General features: G+C 46.7%; 1 protein-coding gene across 6 annotated transcripts in view; it reads right to left on the bottom strand.

Moving 5' to 3' along the window:
- ADAMTSL2 (ADAMTS like 2) overlaps positions 1–20013 on the bottom strand; it is a 57577-nt gene that overhangs the window by 17808 nt on the left and 19756 nt on the right. For 5 of the 6 annotated variants that reach the window (XM_075905166.1, XM_075905164.1, XM_075905163.1 and 2 more), the window contains 5 exons: positions 19320–19495; positions 16345–16687; positions 14448–14829; positions 6984–7087; positions 4000–4126 (listed from right to left, as the gene is read on the bottom strand). In XM_075905166.1, coding sequence (XP_075761281.1) covers positions 4000–4126; positions 6984–7087; positions 14448–14829; positions 16345–16687; positions 19320–19495 — 1132 coding nt within the window. The remainder of the gene's footprint in view (positions 1–3999; positions 4127–6983; positions 7088–14447; positions 14830–16344; positions 16688–19319; positions 19496–20013) is intronic. The other variant, XM_075905167.1, reaches the window with a different exon arrangement.

The raw sequence follows: 20013 nt of genomic DNA, 5'->3' as shown, positions 1-20013 counted from the left end.
CTGCGCACACACCCACACGCCCCATTATTGCTCAAGATCAAGAATTTTCCATCAGCCTCTTGAATCACACACGCAAAGTAATTGTCCGGGCTCAACATTTGTACTCTGCTTTTATCATAAATGTTGATAGGGTTGCAAAAAGGTTTGACTTCCAATAAGAATGGCCAATCTGAAAAAGTCAAGCAACATGGATCTAGCACATGGAAGTCACCTAGCAAACAAGTCACCATGCTTGGTGCACACTCTAGGGGTCACACTTTTGCTTCAGGACATAAGCTCCAAAAAAGAATTTGGATGCCATGAGCAGAGAAGTTCTAGACTCTGCACACTTAGGCCTTGTCTAAATTTACCCAGAGATTGACAGTCTGGAGATTGATCTTCCAGGCATTCAATTTAGTGGGTCTAATAAGGACCTGCTCGATCGAACGCTGACAGTGCCCCTGTTGACCCCAGTTCTCCATAGGGCCACAAGGAGTAAGGGAAGGTGATGGGAGAGTTTCTCACATTGACCTGCAGTGAGGCCACTGGAGAAATTCAGTTTAAGGTACTTCGACTCCAGCTGCATTAGTCTCATAGCTGAAGTTGTGTATCTTAAATCAAATTTCTCCCCCAGTGTAGACTTGGCCTTAGCAGTGCCACCCATATGCAGAGGAGACACTGAACCATTTAAAAAGACATGGGCACAGTAGGGTGGGTAAACATGACCTCAACATCTCAAGTCCAGAGAAGTTTTTCCCTGGAAAAGGGGAGCGTACTCCCACATTCCCTAACAGCCACCTACTCTTCAAATACAATAAACCCAGCAACAAATGTCAAAATACTAAACTTCCCCTTTTGATGTATATGCAGACCTCTGACACTGCTCTGGACTGGTTTTGTGCTGTTAGAGCAACAAGGCACTATTACGGAATGTGCATCATATAATTTTGCTCCTTTTCACTTTGTGCCAGCTATAGCACAACAAATAACATTTCTTTCCCTGCCTCTTTTAGCCCTTTTCCCTTTGGGAGGCACTGATCTATCCCACCTATAACTTATGTTTCCAGTGAAACTAGAAAAGAACAAACCTTTTTTTAAAATTGTAATTTGAGATGGACCTAAGCCATGAAGTTTGAATCTGGATCGGAATCTCAGCTTCCCCACAACAGAAAGATCTTTGGATTTGGGGTCCATTGTAGAGGCAGATCCAAACCATGTAGTTCATATCTAGAGTCTGAACTTTCCCAAAGTTTGAAGACTCAAACCTTAGGGCTGTGTCTACACTGGCGTGATCTTGCACCAAAGCAGCCGCTTTTGTGCAAAAACATGCTGCCTGTTTACACTGGCGGGGAGTTCTTGCACAAGAACACTGACGTTCTAATCTGTGAAATCAGTGCTTCTTGCGCAAGAACTATGATGCTCCCGCTCAGGAATAAGCCCTCTTGTGCAACTGTTATTGCGCAAGAGGCCAGTGTAGACAGGCAACATGAATTTCTTGCGCAAGAAAGCCCGATGGCTAAAATGGCCATTGGAGCTTTCTTGAGCAAGAGAGTGCTTACACTGGTACGGATGCTCTTGCACAAAAGCACATCTGTTGCGCAAAGGCACATGCCAGTGTAGATGTAGCCTAGAGATTTTATATGAACTGAATGCTGCTGTATTTCATTGTGCATTAGCATGATCGCTGATGCTAGCAAAGCTCTGGTCATGTAAACTTGTTGGCCAGTCTCAGAGGGATAGCTGCGTTAGTCTGTAACTTTAAAAACGAGTAGTCCTGTGGCACCTTAGAGACTAACAAAAATATATATGTATGGTATCGTGAGCTTTTGAGGGCAAAACCCACTTCATTAGATGAGCTGGAATGGAAACAACAGAAATCCAGAATTTATAACAGAAAAAGAAGGGGGGGGGAGGAAAGGTGTCTGTCAATTGTAAGACTGGTTATTGGCCAAAGTACCTTCTCCTTACAAGAGTGAAGAGTCTAGGTAATACATCAACAGTAGCTATTGTTTGGGAGCAAGAATGAGTCCTTCCCAGCCAATCAACCATGTCACCTCAGAGGCAAGAACTCAGGTACAGGAAGTTTGACCCATCCCCTCACAAATGCCAATACTCCAAGGGTCAATAAACCATGTTTCAACCTAATTCACCATGATTCATCTGCCTCTGGCCAGTGAGTTCTCCTTCTCCCCCTTTTGCTGGTCTGGCGAGGAGATAGCCTTTGTAATTAGAGTTGGACCAAATCAAACTCCAGATACAAACATCTGACCAACAGAACAAAGAACAATGGTCTCAAGTTGCAGTGGGGGAGGTCTAGGTTGGATATTAGGAAAAACTATTTCACTAGAGATACGTCTACACTGCACACTTATTTTGGAATAAGCTATTCCGGAGGAAATACTCCAAAATAGCTTATTTCAAAACATTACATCTACTCTACAGGGAAGCCTTGAAATTAGTCCAAGGCAGGCTCCCCTAATGTGGACGTGCTACCTCGATTTAGGAAATAGGAGTAATTACTTCGAATGACCCTGGGGGAGGAGCTATTTTGAAATAGCAGCAATGGCACGTCCACACTACAGCTATTTCAAAATAGCTATTTCAGAATAGGCATTATTCCTCATGAAATGAGGTTTACAGAAGACAGAATAAGATATCTATTATTTCAAAATGATTTTGAAACAACGGAATTGCTGTGTAGATGCTCGAATTGTTATTTCGCAGTAATGTCAGCTATTTCAAAATAGTGCTGCTGTGTAGACGTACACTAGGGGTATGTCTACACTACAGAGTTTTTTTTGTAAAAATGGCAGTTTTTCTGAAAAAACTTCAACCACGTCCACACTGCAATCGTGTTCTTCTGAAAAAAAAAAAACCCCGAAAGAATTGAGGGGTTTTTCCAACATTGGTAAACCTCTTTCTATGAAGAAGAAGTCTTTTTCCGAAAGAGCTCTTTAGGAAAAAAACGTGCGTGGATGGGGAAGAGGGAGTTTCTTCACAAGGAGCATGTCTTCACAAGGGAGTTTCTTCACAAGGAGCATGTCGAGAAAGGAATGCAAATGCAGGCGAGCAAAATTGCAAATGAAGAGCGGATTTGAATTTCCCGTGCTTAATTTGCATAATCGCGGCTGGCTGCTTTTTCAAAATACCCTAATTTGAGATAAAAAATGCTGTTTAGATGCGGTTATTTTAAGAAAAAAACCCTTCTTTCAAAATAACTCTTAAGCCTCATTTTTAAAGGAGTAAGGTTATTTTGAAAGAAGAGTTTTTTTCAAAATAATCCCATCTAGACTGTATTTTTTCTTTCAAAATAGGGTATTTCAAAAAAGCTCCCAGACGCAATTACAGATGAAGCGCGGGAATTTCAAATCTACGCTTCATTTGCAATTTCGCTCGCCTGCATTTGCATTCCTCCCTAGAAAGAGGAATGCAGTGTAGCCATACCCCTTAAGAAGAGGAGGGAGGAAAAAGCACAGGTGCCCTGATGGCCACTCCATCCATAGTAATCTCAACTTACATGCAAGACAGTGTCCATTCAGTGGGGATGCAATCTGCTGAAAAAGCAGATCACTTTTTCGATGCGCTTTTGCAGTGCGGATGCTCTCTTTTGGAAGAAGTATTTTCAGAAGATCTCTTCCGGAAAAGTTTCTTCCAAAAGAAGCCTGCAGTCTAAACATAGCCTAGAAGGGTGGGGAAGCACTGGAATGGGTTCCCTAGGGCTATAGTGGAATCTTCATCCCTAGAGGTTTTTAAGTCCCGGCTTGACAAAGCCTGGCTGGGTGGATTTAGTTGGGGTTGGTCCTGCTTTGGGCAGGGGGCTGGACTCGATGGCCTCTTGAGGTCTCTTCCAACCCTATGATTTTATGATTCTATGATCTCAGGAACTTTGCAGGAGTTCTGAACCTGGTGGCTTGTGCCCATCAGTGCTTGGTACTTAGAAGAAAATCCCCGCCAGCTCGAAATAACACTAAAGACGACAAAATGCATAGCCCCGTGACGAACTCCTTACTGAGATAGTACCTTGGCTGGCATTCTCTTCCAGCACAGAACTCATGGACAGGTTCGGGACGGGTCATGGCATCACAGTACGTATCATCCACTTCGATCCCATCATAACGAACACACATTGCATATGTAGACATCACTCCTATTTTTAAAAAGAATACACACACACAAAATGCATGCTTGGTGATTTTGACACTCACACTGTTTGTGAGCTGAACGTTCCAAAATTTCTTTCCAAATTAAAATGGAAAGAGCATAACCTGAGCTGACAGTCATTAGGGATGCTGGTGGCCGAAAGGGGATGAGTCGGGGGGGAGTGGAGTAATGGAAAATCCTTCCTGCCTGTATGAAGCAGGGTGGCCAGGGCTGGTGATGGACTTTGCCAGGCTGTGGGCAAATGGGAGAGGGCTCAACTCTGGGGCCCTGGAAAGGGGTGGGGCCTCAGCTGAAAGGGGCGGGGCTAGGAGCATCCAGCCTTCAGTGCCACTCAGACTACCCTGTGCCTCCATGAGCCAGCCCATCATTTTAAATTGCTGGACCCCAGGGAAACTGCCCTCTTTGCCTCATCCCACCCCCATCGATAGCCCTGAGGGACACCTGGGCTAGCACACGTTGAAGTTCTCCTTCATGCTGCTGCAAGGTAGAACAACGTGACATCCCAACCAGGACTTTCTACCAAGCCTAGATGTTGAGAGGTCTCCTCATCCTGCCAAGGGCCAGCAAGCATGTTAGCAGGGTCCCTCATCCTGAATCTCAAAGGAGGTTTAGATTCTTATTTTGCTCTCCTCTTGTGCGGTTGCACCAACGGGCGTTCTCACCTCCCCCTCTCCACCCAGTACATCCACTCAATGCGTGTCACAATTGTGCCTTACTGCCTGCAGATGGATACACTGCATTCCACCTTGCATTGATTTTTACATGCTATTAAAAAAGAACCTGTCCTTCCTCCTCTGTTTGAAGCACAGAAAGCAGAATGTCCTGTTGCTGGGATTTATTTCCCTGCAGCCTTGTTTGCCAGAATAAATCTTGTTCTGTTCTTTCTGGGACATGGCTTGGGACCAAGAGACCCGTCTGACTTACAGGTACCAACAATTCCAGCTCTCCCAGCCAAGTTTCTGAAACACAAGGTTGCATGAAACTAAGACCTACCAACTCCCGACACTGCATTCCTCTGCAACAGTCCAGTAGAAAAAGGCGAGGAGTGGTTTGGATAGGACATTCGCCACTGGCTACAGTTTGGGTCAGGTCAAAAGTCTGCCTCAGCTAAGGGGCGGCCTTTCAATCGGGATTAGAGAGCTCAAGATGATACTCAAACTTTGTGGGTTCCAGGATTTTGAACTAAGGAATAGTTGTCAATGTTTCTGGCCCATACACATTTTGTGGCAAGGCCAGCAGGACAAGCCAACAGTTCCGGCATGCCTACAAAAAGATCTGTGCACTCATTCCCTTAAAAAAGTTTCCTTCCTAAGATTTTATTAATTCCCCCATAATTCCAGAAGCAATAAAGCATCTGGTTTATTTTGACTACTGTGCGAGTTGTAAAATGATACTGGCAAACCCACGATCTGATGATCATTCTACATGCATCTTTTAAGACAAGTCATGGATTTGTCATGGGCCAGATTTCTTAGATGCATTGCCCTGCTCTGATCAATGAAACACGGAGATTGGGTCATTTGAAATGTGCCCTGAGAGGGAAATAGGGGGAAAGATGGTTGGCACATTCTGATCTCACGGATCTCAATGGAATTACTCCAGATATATCCTGAGAACAGACTCTGGATCAGGAAAGAGAGAAACAAAACAAATGCAAACAACACATGTTATTTTGTTTCCTGCCAGAGCTGTACAGTTGAGTGTTAAAGTTTAAAAAGGAAAAAAAAGATGCCGGCTTCATGGGCTCCATTGGCTCAGTGACTCAAGTTCAAATTTGCTAAAACTTGGTGCAAGAGCTTTAGGATCCTGCAGGGTCCTGTATCCCAGTGTAGCCCTGCAGGGCTAGTAAATTAAGAAAACATTAACCAGTCCTTAAAAGGGAACTTTAAAAAAAATACTGATCTTTCCCACAAACACCGTGTGGTACAGCCTCTGCCTGCGTCTGTTCAGAAGGGTGAGAAGTGCATGGAAGTGGCAATTTGCAAGGAATGATCTGGTAGTGGAGTGGAGATGGGTACAATCTTCAAAAATCCCTAAGGCCTAGGATACACTAGGATCTTAGTCTGAAATTAGTCCCCCAAGATCAAATCTGTAAGCGATGCGTCCACACTACCAAGCCCGCTGTTTCAGAAGAAGGGGCTGTGGAATTCAAACTTTGCAGCCCTGCATTTCATGCGGAATAATGCTGTTCCCAAACTTGTAAGTCCAAAATAACATTATTGTGGATGCTCCAGTGCTGCTATTTTGAACTTACTCGCCAGGGGCCTCCCACAATTCCCCAGAGTGCTTCACAGGCTCCGAGTCCAAGGAAGCGTGCCCACATTAATGGAGCCTGCCTTGGACTACATTCAATTCTTCCCCGTAATGAGGACACAGAACTTTGAATTTGTAAAATTGCGTGCCCAGAAGTTGAATTTAGTAAATTCGGACTAATCTCCTAGTGTAGACATGGCCCCAGTGGGTGTCAATGGGAATTAGGCTCTTATGTCACAGATGCTCTTTTGAGACATAGATCTGGTTCCTAACAGTGATACTGGGTCTGATTTTCCCCTTCCCTGCATTTATACCTCTGCAGAGTGAACTAAAATACTCTCGAGTCAGAAAGGGGCTCCCCATGGACACAGGGTTCCTCTGCATAGATCTGATTGCAGGATGTGGACTTTAATGGTTCAAGCCAGTTCCACATGGAGTCTGAGCCAAAGGCCATTCACGCCAGTGGGCTTAGATGCAGCCCCTACACGTTACCAGGTCCTCCCCGTCTCTAACAAACATAAAAGCGACTCACACAGCAGGTGATCTCAGTACTTCTGTAGAGCTTGGACTGGGCTGCTTCTTATAACTACCTGTCGTGCATGTAGAGCTGCAGGGTTCGTGGGAGGAAAGTTTCCACCTGTACATGTCAGCAGCACTCACACCTTGGCCCTTTCTTAACAACTTCAATCTGTTTCTAGCAACAAGCAAAAAAAAAAAAAAGTATTTACAAGGAGAGCCTCAACACATCACAGCAAACACTCAAACTGCCTTGGTTGCGGTTGGGTTGGGTTTGGGGGGTATTTTGTTTCGGTTCAGGGGGGTTTGTTTGGCTTGGTTGGTTGTTTTTGTTTTTTTTTACAACATACCTGTCCTGATCCCCAAGTAGAATCCCCAGCCTGGTTAGAGACAGAGCTTCCACTGTCTAGAAATAGAGAGAATGGGATAAAAATACCCACAAGTAGAAACAGTTCAGAATTTCACAAAGTTTGCATTTTCTGCTCAAATACACCTGACCCTGAACATACCATACTGAAAGGTGCAGTATATCCTTCCTAGTGATATCAGCATGAAATAAAATATGCCACGTTAATTGCTGCTGCTGCGAGCTGGCACCACAAACATGCCCTACACAGGCATGAGATTTTCAAATCCTACACGCTTACTGGTTTTGAAAATCTAAAGGCTGAAGACAACTTTGCTCAGACCAAACAAAGCTTGGTTTTTAAACATACAAGCAACCCAAGAGCATTTTTGCCCCTATGTTCCTCTTGCTAGATTATTTATAGTATGTACATCTCTTAGGACACTAGAGTCACAAATGTAATGCCATTGGCTGAGGAATTATGAATATATCTTGCTATATATACAAGCATTTACAAATCAAGAATCACAACTTCATTGTATAGGTATGTAAAGTAACATGATAATGTACCAGGGATACTGCACCTTTACAATAAGAAAATCTTAAATACTGCCCTCATAGCTTTGTTTAAACTCTCAAAATTGCTCTAGTGTTTTAAAATCATATATACAGTTCTATCCTGATATCCAGCTGTCTTGGGCCTAGCAAAACATGCAGTTTGTGTGATTTCTAGGCAGCAGAAGCTCTGAAATTGCCTTATTTATGCATTCATAAGAAAAGTTCACGTCCATTCTGTCACATAAAAGCTTTAAAAGGACACTGTTGAGCGTTTTTGTAGTTTCCCTTTCAGACATACCCCTCCATTGTTAGTCATGACCTCTTAGAAGAATTTAAAACAATCTCATTTTCCCCGTTGATTTTGCCTCTGTCATTTTGGCAAACAGTTGCTTCCTGTGTTTGAAATGGAGCTGAAATTAACATGGCTATTTTTGTTTAAAAATCACAATCTTGGCTCGCTATAAATAGCGCTTTATCTCGCCCAAACAGCTTTGATTGCGGACCAGCATCAGCCATTGATGTCAACGCACTCCCAACACTGCCTTCTCACTAACTACTGCTGTCAAGCCAGCAGAAGGGGCACAAAATGATGATCTTCTGTGAGCCCCATAAAAATGGTCGTCAGCCTCTGTTCTGTCTAACGAAACAACAAGAAGTCCTATGGCACTTTACTTATGCTTGCCTCTGTATTTTCCACTTCATGCATCTAACAAAATAGGTTTTTACCCATGAAAGTTTATGCCCAAATAAATCTGGTTTAGGCTATGTCTACACTGCACAGTTATTTCGGAATAAGCTATTCCGGAATAGTTATTCTGTAATAGCTTATTTTGAAATAGAACGTCTACACTCTAGGGAAGTCTCAAAATTAGTTCGAGGCAGGATCCCTTGATGTAAACATGCAATCTCGATTTAGAGTCCCAGGAGGAATAATTTAGAATGACCCTGGTGAGGGGCTATTTCAAAATAGCAGAAGTGGAGCATCTACACACGCCTTATTTCAAAATAGCTCTTTTGGAAGAGGCATTATTCTTTGTAGAATGAGGTTCACAGAAGTTGGAATAAGCCGCTTGTTATTTCAAAATTATTTCAAAGTAATGGAACAATGCTGTGCAGACACTCGCATAGGTATTTCAGAATAATGGCCGTTATTACGAAATAACTTTGCTGTGTAGATGCACCCTAAGACTTTAAGGTGCCATAGGACTCCACAGATACAGGCTAACACAAGGATCCCTCTGAGACTTGTTCTTTTTAAGGTTTTAAAATGTATCTGGAGAAAGATAACACTGTCTATGTACTTCAGGTCATAGTTTCTTCTCAGTCACACCTGTGCATTTCCAAAATAACTCCTATGACTAGGACCCCTGTGAGTTTTCACACGTCACTGAATTCATTGACTTCAAAAGGGTTACTCTAGACCAAAATGGAAAAACTGAAGGAAGCATTTGATCATTGGAATATGTATGACATTACTCCCTTCTTCCTAATCCTCCTCCTGCACACACACACGCGCATGCTCGCACACACAAATTTCGAGTTTAATCCCTCCTCAGCAGTGTCCCTTTAACGTATGTGATCTGAACTCAAAGAGCTTCTTCTATCAGTAATGATGTTACCGAAACAACTTGTGGATAAATTAGACATCTCGCCATATGGTAACAGTTAGTTCTCGTCCCATTGAGAGCACAGACATAACCATGGTTTGGTTTTCTTCTAAATGCAAACAGCAGTGAGTTGTTACACAACCAGGCTGGGCTTTTTAAAATGATGATTAGTATGGGTTGCTCTAAGGTCACCCATTTTCCTCCCCCTCCGGGCTTTTGTGTCCACATTTCTAAAGCAAGCAAACAACAACAAAAATTCACCCCGCCCCGTTTCAGCAACAGGCTAGGCGCGCCCGTAGTGGCTTTATACAGAACGGCTTTCCTGGCATCTCTTTCTGGCAGGAGCTACGATCCTGGAATCTGCTATTGTTTTGGCTGCCGGATTCAAGCAAGGGCCTTTGCAACAGAAGAATCACCCTAACACATACAAGGGACTGGAGAGGCTTCATATTCAAAGCACTTGGACTCATCTGGTTTGCTTTTTAGCCCAGATTTTTGCACCAAAGTGGGTGGCAAGCAGATTAGCCTCAGTAATCATTCCGATTTCACGGCATTTTGCATCTACTTTGCCCTTGCGGACTTGACTGCACAAGAAGCAGCTCAATGAGGATTCAGGCCCACGATGTTATCAGACAGCAATTATGGGTCTGATCGGGACCACCGACAGCAATACTAGGCCAGAGGGCAGAAATCACTGGACTCCCTCCTCCCTCCTTTGGTTGGAGCCACAAGGCCTGTTCCCGCCCCGCCCCGCCCCCAGCCCTGTCTGGAGAAGCCCCAAATGTCCCCTGCCAGAGGAGCTTTGGGCCAGCCCAGCCCCATCCCCCACCTGCACTTTCCCTCCCTTCCCCACACACAGCCTCCCTGCTCTGGAGAAAGACATCTTGAGGTAAAGATGCTTTAGCCGCCCTGGAGCCTGTACGGGGCATATCACAAGCCTCTTTGACTCAGAAGAAGAGCTACTGTGGCAGTGGTCCCCTGGGCCCAGTTAAATCACCCAGGTCCCTGGGCATTTATTCCCTTTACCCCACCCTATCAGCAGGCCTAGGTCTGGCCCCGCTGCCAGTGACGTCAGTGGGATAGGACCCATTGAGAATCAGACACCGGTGTATTTTATGGGTACACATGGATTAAGAGGGATTCGTTCCATATTTCGTTTTATCTTCTCCTCCAAAAGAAAACCAGAACAATAACGGGCCAAATTCTGCTCCCTGTTCCATCTGGGTGACCCTTTCAGCAGAGCGCAGAATTCAGGGCAAAAGTTGCCCCTGGGAAAATCCACAGAACCTGTGGTTTCTCTTGCAGACTTCACCAGGAGAAACGCGGGATTTTCACGTGTGTTGAAACCCTCATGCACTCAAGGAAGTTGTAGCTTTAACGCATTCACAGATGACGGTCAACACCAGAGGGAGCCTGGATTTACCTGCACCAGCTAACACCTAGTAAAATGAGTTGTCTGATATATAGTTGACCATGTGGCCTAATGAACATGTGAAAATACACTTTTTCCTGAGTGTAGGAGTTCCCTCCGCTTTGCTTTATCTGGAGAGTGGATTTCTCAACCCAGATGGAATTGGCAGAGGTCGCCACCCCCTAAGCCTGCAGATGAACCAAGATCTTGGGACAAACAAAGAGGGTGGGAGAGGACTTGCAAGGAACTTGTTGTCTGCCCAGTTGTTCTCCTGCTCCCTCCTCCTCCCTTCCTAAGCAAGCTAGGGCGTCATGCAATCCAGGAAACAAAACTCCCCTAAGGAGTCGTCAATACTAGGCCCACAGACTAGACATCCACCTGGATCTGCAGAGAGCCATGGCTACTTGCTTTCTCTTGTCACTGCCCCCTGCTGTGGAATTGTGGAGTGGCTTCCAATTGCCAGCAACCCTAAAGCGTAGCTGCTGATCTCCTTTCACTGCAGGTTTGGGGCCCACCCTTCCACATTCTGCTCCCACCTGTGCCAAGGGATGCACAGCTCCAGCGGTTTTACAACCCCAAACTTCCAATTTGCTTCCTGCCAGCTTTCCTCGGCCTCTCCAGAAACTGTTCCCATCAATCAGACTCTTTATCTGTGCAATCCACCCTCCTCCGGGCTGTAGATCTTTACAGTACACGATGTGCCAAGAGGCACTGGAGCGTAGTCTGGCCTTTTCTGGCAGCGCTCGCTCTCTCGCTCCCGCGGGTGCGCACACACACACACCCCCGCACATGCACGCAGGCGCTATATTTGGAAGTGCAAGTGGCCGACTATGTTGTAAGTCCCCTGTGCACCACCACGCTGGAGAACAACGTTTCAGCGAAGTGCGTAAAAAAAACGTAAAATGAAGCACACATCTCTTTGCACTGCTGGCACCCCGAGGAGAATGCTTCAGGCCAGCGGCTCAGCCGTGTTGATTCAGCACCATGCTGCCCTGGTAGCATAAAGCTGCCCTCCCCCAGCTTAGCTGGGCCTTTGTGGCACTTCTAAGCCAAACCCTCCACACCAGGCTGCCAGAACCCAAGGTGAGGCTCAGGCCCATGTGGCAAGGCTGTGACATTCCTATACACTGGCCTTAGGAGACCACTGGAAACTGGCACCATTTTGAGCAGTGGTGGGCAACCTGCAGCCTGAAGCCACTGAGATTCTAGATGAGGCCTGCGAGACATTTTGTTTTCTGCTGCCCGTGCGCAGGTTGCCAGATTCCAGCGAGGTGCAGGCCAGTAGCACACAACACTGATTGTGAGAGCCGGGCGCTCCCTCTGAAGCCAATCACAGCGCTGTGATGGTGCCATCCACCCACCCCGCACACTCTAGATATGCCAGCGCAGTGAGCAACACTGTCCTGTCCCGGGAACTGGTCTTAGTTACGACAATCTTGTCACCCACTGAGAGGTAGAAGGGCCACTCGTGTGGCCCACTCACAAGCCTAGGTTGTGGGCCAGTCCAGAGCAGAGACAGGCAAGAACTAGTGGGGCGGGTGCAAACTACGTCCTTCTATCTCCCAACTCCCAGGATGCACCATGCGCAAGAAAAATCCTCTTGCACTGGAAATATGCAAATGAGGCTAAGCGTGGAATATTGCGGGATATAGCATAACTGCAAACAAGGCAGTGTGCTCATTAGAACAGGTGCCAGTTTTGTTACTGAGCGTTCTACAGTAAATTGTACTGTTTCTCTGTATTGTTAGCCCCAACGATAATTATTTAGCAGGGGAAGAAATGGCTGAAGATCCACAATTTATTCCTTACAGGGAATTCCGTTCCTAGTAAACTACTTAACAAGGGCAACTACATGTCCTTAAATCTCCCTTAATCCATGCCCTAACTGTACATGTAATTGTTAAATATATGCTATGCCTTGTTTAAAAACCAAAATCATTTCCTATTAGAGTCAGTAGGAAACACCAAGTCAAGTGTCTTCATGGTTCACGTCTGTGGTGGGGCAACTGCCCCACACTTGCTGGAAGGGGTTAAAGCAGGCTTGAGGAAGCCTTCACAGAGCCCTGGCCAATCAGAGAGAGGCTTTTAAGAAGCCAACCAGAGGGCAGATTGCTGGGGCAGGCCTGTATATAAGGACCTGCCCAACAGAGAGAGGCAGTTAGGTCCTGACTACCAAGAGTGAGGGATTAGCTCCCTGCAGGGAGGACCAAGGAGGTGCAGGGGTCACAGAGGAAGTGGCCCAGGGAACTAGGGGCAGTAAAAGGGAGCAGAGGAGGGCAGGACAAGGCTGCCATCAGAGGGTGTGTCTATTCTGCACGGTAGGTCGAAATAAAATATTCAACTTGAGCTACACAAATTGTGTATCTTGTTTCGATGTTATTTCGAAATAACTTAATTTTGAAATTTGGCGCAGTCTACACAGCTCTTATTTTGAAATAAGCCGCTATTCCAAAACCTCCCATACTCCTCATGGAATGAGGTTTACAGAGACGTCAGAATAGCGAACCTGTTCTATTTCAAAATAACGTGCACGCTCAAAAGACCTCTGGTATCCCTAAATAGTGCTGCACTGTAGACGTAGCCAGGGGGCCTCTGAGCTGAGATCCAAAGTAGTGAGTGGGCCTGGGTCCCCCCCTTACTTTGCCACCAGGGTGTGGCCCATGCCGACTGTGGCTTGGAGGCCAGAGTGGCAGTAGAAACCCAGGATGGCTGACTCACCCCCAGAAAAGGGAAGAGAGGTCACTTTAGTGGGCACTGCCGGAGGGCAATATCCCGAAGAGGACACTGGTCTGGGAGCGACACGGGTTCCGACCAGGACCAGGGCTTGCCAGAGGCGCTAAAGAACTAATTCCCTAGAGCCACCAGCCAGAGGCACAAAGGTGGTAAGTCCTGCTCTGTGACAACACCCCATATCTGACCTGGCTCAAAAGAAGCAGCTTGTAGGATTGGGGGGCGTTTTGTGTGTGTTCTTACTAAATACCAACTAACAACACTCCTCCTTCCGCAGTTAAACAAAAGAAACAAACCAGCCTATTTTTGTAGGACCTACACAAAAGCTCTTATCTTTCCTCCTCTGGCTCCGGGGCAATAGTTAACTCACAGAGGTTATTTCCAGAAGCTCCAGACTGCACACTGCTGTTGACATCAGTGACCATGCTGGTGAGTGACTATCAACCACAAAGTACACAGAAAGGAGCCATCCCAACTTCTGCTGCATTAGAAATACAAGGAAAGGGGGAGCAGGGCGAAGTACGTGCTGGTCAAATAAGAGAACTCCAGATTAGTAGGAAAAGAGGCTTTATTAGGCTCAGTCCTCTAATGAGATGCTAGAACAGACAGAGAGCAATAAGCATGATCATAACTATAAAAATACACCGCCCAATGTCCCTTTAATGAGGACAGTGAATTTTCCTCTTGTTAAAGTTTCCATTCTTTTCCCTCCCCAGACCGCATTGTGGAATTTTCCTTGCAAATTAACCTCTAGCCAAAACCTTTTGTGATGTCCTCCTCCCACTTACCTCACAGATCAAAACGTGGACCGCTCTAAGTGCCACGCAAAGAAGAGAACAGCACAGAAACAAACGGGACTGAAAGATTAAAAAAACCTCTCCCCTACCTTGCTTTGTGCGTTCTGTTTCCTTGGGGGCTGGTCAGGGTAATGGTAGCGTTGGAAAACGGGGTCTCTGAGGAAGCATTCATGATTTTGTCGCTGCTGAGCTCCAGGTAGGTCCCATTGATGCTGTATGTCACCACCCCTTCGTTGTCCTCGTAGTCGACGTAAAGGCTGTCGATGTGGGACCCCACGGTGTGCATCGGGTCTCCTTGGGCGAAGATGCTGTTCATGGTCATGTTCCGAGCTAATTCCTTCGAGTCCGAGCTTTTATCCAGGAGCTTGTCGGTGATTGCGTTTTCTGACAGGAACTCCTTGGAGGCGAGTCTCGAGTCAAAGTCTCGGTCCTCTCTGTCTGTCAGGTAAGCAGACCTGGTTGTGTTTGAAGCTGGCGTGGTGCACGTGGGGGGCAGGATGGAAAGAACAAACAATGCAAAATAAACTTAACATGGGAAATGGGAGAAGCAGAAAGGGGAGGGGCCTGAGAAGCTGCGATGAGGGGTAGCGGTGGTGGCCGGTAAGATCTGTGGCTGTAGCTTAGACTGTGTGTGGCACCCACAGGGCCTTATTCACACTGGAGGACAGGGAGTTCATAGCTGCCAGGCAGCGTTCCCCGTAAGATGGGCACTTGTGCAAACACTCAGTAGAGGCTCAAATGCTGCCCAGCTGATTGGCAGAGTGCCACCAGTGGTGCACATTCACACATGCCTCGGTGCACATGAAAAATTATTCTGCACATGGGTGGGAAAGATTGGCGGGAACATTCCTGTCAGGTTCTGAGGAGCTTCTCCAGTTACATGGGTCACAGGAGCAAGCTGTTGTCCAGGGCAAAATGCAGTTTTGCTCTGTCCCCCACTACTGCACAACAGTGAGAACAGAGACTATGATTCGGCTACCTGGTCCCACCACAACCAGGAGTGGGTGCTGGGATGGGTTAGGCGCTGGGGTAGTGGGAGTGCCATGGGGCAGTGTGGGTGGAGTGGGTGCTGGGGTAGCTGGAGGATCAGGCGGGGCTGGGTGGGAGGGTACTGGGTTGGGTGGGATCAGACTGGGTGAGTGTAAGGGGGCTGGGTGAGAGTGGGTTTGGTGGGGGATTCTAAGCAGGCATAGATATAGGTGCTGAGTGGGGGTGAGTTGGGTGGAGGAGGAGGGTTAGGAAGTCCTGGATCAGGTGAGTGTAGTGGGGTGCTAGGTGGAGGTGAGTTGGGTGGGAGGTGAAGGGAGCTGGTTTGCATGTAGGAAGCAGGGGTGCTGAGTGGGGCAAGTTGGGTGGGAATTTAGGGGTGCTGGATTGGGTGGGTGTAGGTGGGTGCTGGTTGGGTATAACAGGGTACAGGGATGAATTGGGTGGGTGTAGGGGGTTCTGGTTGGGTGTACAGGGTGCAAGGGTGAGCTGGGTGGGTACAGGGGTGAGTTGGGTGGGTGTAGGGGGTGTTGGTTGGGTGCATGGGGTGCAAGGGTGAGCTGGATGGGTACAGGGGTGAGCTGGGTGGGTGTAGGGGTTTCTGGCTGGGTGCATGGGGTGAGTTGGGTGGGAGCAGGGGTTGCTGGGTGGGCACAGTGTGCAGGTAGGTAGGGGATGCCGGGGTGTTAGTTGGGTGGGAAGTGACAGGTACTGTGGGAAGAACCTAGTGCAGCTGCCTCTGAGCACCAGGAAGAGGGAAACAGAAAGGCAGCCTGCAAAGCAAAAACCACTGTGGCCCCCTGCGGCAGGGGCATGCAACCGCCAGCCATCCCTCCAGCCCAGCCCTGCCAGAAACCCGGCCCCTCCAGGCAAAGAGAATGGCTAAGCAGAGACATTTGTACAAGCTCTCTGAGGATTCAAATAACAAACCAAGGAAGCAGAACTTGTTTCATCAAAAGCACCACAAAGCAGCATTGCAAGGCCAGCTCTCCCTCTTACCTTTGGGTTGTTTGCCCTTCAGTTTTGGTTCACAGTCAACGGCTTCTGATCGTTCATAAACTTCATTGGTTTCCTGACCTTTGCTCAAGTTCAGATCTTCCTCGGTGTCCTGCCTTCCAAAGACCTGGTTCTCCAAATGCACCCTTTCCCTGGAGAGTTTCCCAAAGTAGCTTGCATTGCGCTGGCTAAAACCGAGAGGTACTTCTCCGGCAAACTCTCTGCTTTCCTCGCTGTCTGATTCAGAAAAGGGGTAGTAGATGGGCTGGATCATTTTTGAATGAGGCTTACTTAGAAGAGTGTATTCAAATGTTATGGATGGATTCTTGCCATTTTGGTTCCATACCTAAGTGAAACAAATTAAATGACGTTTAGCCGAGAGGCAATGTATATTTGGCATCGACTTAGATATTTTAACTTATTGTCTCAGAAGGGCCGCTGGTTAGTATCCGTTTATCCATTTTTAATGTGCCTGTTGCTGCATCGTTAGAGAACCAGTTCATGTCATCAGAGGGGCAGCTGTGGTCTGTTTCAGCAAAACCCAATGAGCAGGCCTGCGCCACCTAAAAGACTAACAATTTTATTTGGGCATCAGCGTTCGTGGGCTGGAACCCACTTCGTCCATTCATATCATGCATCTATTGTAACTGGCACGGCAGCAATTTATTTGGCAGTGTTCCCAGCTGATACACCACTAGATTGGCAAATATAGGTCCTAGCCATTGCTCTGCCACCGACTGGCCCCATGGACTTTGGCAAGTCACTTATCTGTTCTGCATTCACCCAGTCTGTTAAATGAAGATAATGATCTTTGCAATTGTCTTTTTTTCTTTCAAGTGCTTGGAGAACTTCACATGCAAAGTGCGGGGAAAGACATTTGCAATAATGAATCACAGTGGAAAAATGATCAGCCACTCACCAACAGTTGGCCAACAGAAAGCAAAGCTCGGTTTACCCAGTGAATTGTGTGCGGTGAGTTAGTCACTCAGCTCTTCTGGTCATTGTAAAACCCACTTCGGGAGGGGGGGAAGGGTTCACCCAAGTGAAGAGGGCAGGCACAAGGGCATTGCACCATTTAAAGTCTCATTTAAACCCCGAGGGGCTGAATTAAAAGCTGCACTCAAGTGTTACTCTTGATGATCTGGAAATGCCGTGCTGGAGAAAACGGTCCAAACTCCCACCATTATTTGCAGTCATATCCTGAGATAGTCAGGGACTTCCAATGTCTTCAATGTATAGGGAACCCAGGACAGAATTTGGCTTTGAGAGTGAAATTCACCCTGTAAAAAGGCCCAGGCACTATTTAATGGATGTTTGGCCTGTCTGCGGGCTCTCTGCCCACGGAGCAATTTCTTCCCTTCCCCTGCAATGGAACTGATAATGGCTGTAATATTGTGTTTTAAGAGTTGGACAGTTGTTTTGTTTAATGGCCCGGTTGTCTTTTAGGTTGACTGAGATACTGGTACTAAAGAGAAGAACAGACGAACTCTCCCCCGGCCCCCCGCAACATCCAGACTTGTCACCCATCCAAAACAGATCATGGAACAAAACAGCACTTATTCCTTAAAGCCAGATCTGCCTCCAAAAGCCTCCCCTGTTCTCTTCCTACTGGTGATGCAAATAAAACAATGTACTAGTCAGCATGGGGCCACGCTCACCCCCAAGGTATAATCTTCATCCTCTTTCCCTGTAGGAGGTAAGTTTCCTGAACAGAGAAAAGGAAATTTTACAAATTCCTTAGAGGGCTGCCCAAATCATCAAATCAGCGTAACTCTCAGCTGTCCTGGACAATGGTGCTATTTGTGTCCCGAAATAGCTATTAAGCATCTTTAAACATGCCCAATATTTTGAAATAGATTTTGAAATAACAGGCACTCGATCCCTGTAATCCTTGTTCCACACGAGGGTTAAGGGATGTTTCAGAATATTTCAAAATTAGATTGAAATAACATACGCAATTTGTGTAGTTCAAATTGCATATCTTATTTTGACCAATGGGTGCAGCGTAGATGCGCCCTTTGAGGGCTGCAATCAGCGACAGATATAGGGCAGGATGAGCGGGGCGGCTGCCCTGGGCACCACGCTTTAAGAGGCCCTGCGCATGCGCCGTTGCGCCATGGCACATGCGCCGTGTCAAAGGGGGAGCCCCGCAAAATTGTGCTGCCCTGGGCCCCGCAAAACCCTCATCCGCCCCTGGCTGCGATGCAAGTGGCAGGCAAGCCTCTCCCTGACTTACAAACCGGTTAAGGACTAAGCAATTGGTCGTAACTTGGTTTGTTCGTAAGTTGGACCCCATAGAGTTACACGCGACCGCGCTGTTCGTAAGCCCAGATCGCGTTCGTAACTCGGGGTCCGCCATTTACAACAGCTTCGGTCATAAATGCGAACAGTCGTAAGTCAACCGTTCGCAACTCGGGAACCGGCTGTACTTGTGTTTCTTCTCTCTGCAGCCTTACTGATCCAACACAGGGGGACAATCTGGCCCATATCAGTTCTGCTCTCTCTCCCCTCTCTCGGCTTGCCACATTCCGACTCCTCCCTTAGCTGCATTTTTGCCTCCGCTAGAAAACACAGTGGGGAAATGTCTGCAGGATCAGCAAAGAAGCCAGTCTGCAGGAGTGAGGTAGCTGCAGTCGTGGCCTGGGGAGAGGAATCCTACCTCCCAAGTCATGTGTACAATGTTCAAATTACGGAGGGAAAAAGGAGAGCCTTGACTGCCACATGGCTTGCTTTAATCACTTGTAACACGCAATGGAGCCATAAAAAGTCAGGGAGCCCCTAAAAGTAGGAAGGGGGCCACCTGTAATGTATGCACCACCTGTAAAGATCCCCAGCTTGTATCTCATCAACTGTGGCCGCATCCAAAGGATTTGACCACCGGTTAAGAAACACACAGGAGGAAAAAAACAGGAGGAGTCAGCATAATTGTTTTCTTCCTGCAATTTCTACCCCTACAAATATAAAAAGCTGGAGCACACCATTATATTCAAGCCTTGATTAGTTGGCCCCTGTGCGACGATATATTCTATGCCAGTCTCATAAACATCCATAGGCCTCCTGTACTTGAACACCGTGCCTGCAATGTTGAAGTTCTTTGGGCTGTCGACTTTGTAATTCCCATTGAAAAAATAGTATCCATCTTCATCGGCAACAGCTTAAAAAGACAGAGGGAAAGCAGGAAATCAGCTTCCTCTAATGCAAAAGGAATATGCAGTCACAGAAATGTTGGGTTGGAACAGACCTCAAGAGGTCCTCTACTCCAACTTCATGCTGAGGCAGGACCAAGTCTACCTAGACAATGCCTGACCAATGTTTATCAACCTTGTAATCTATTTCCTGTACTTAATTATCATTAGAGATAGAAATTTTTTTCTAATATATATCAAGTCTCAGAGGGGTAGCCATGTTAGGCTGTCACTTTATAAACAACGAGCAGTCCTGTGGCACCTTGGAGACTAACAAATGTATTAGGTCATGATCTTTCATGGATAAAACCTACCAAATCAGATGAGTTGGAGTGGAAATTACAGAGTCCAGCATACATATAACAGCAAAAGCAATTACCTGTCAATTGTAGGATAAGTGTTAATGAAGCTAATTAAGCCAGGTTGATGTGTCTCATTCATAGCATTTGATGTTGAGATGTGAATATCAAAGGCAGGGGAAATTCCC

Source organism: Pelodiscus sinensis, chromosome 22, assembly GCF_049634645.1.
Source record: "Pelodiscus sinensis isolate JC-2024 chromosome 22, ASM4963464v1, whole genome shotgun sequence".
NCBI lineage: Eukaryota > Metazoa > Chordata > Testudines > Trionychidae > Pelodiscus > Pelodiscus sinensis.
Note: the sequence above shows the minus strand (reverse complement) of the source record. Positions and strands in the feature narration are given on the sequence as shown.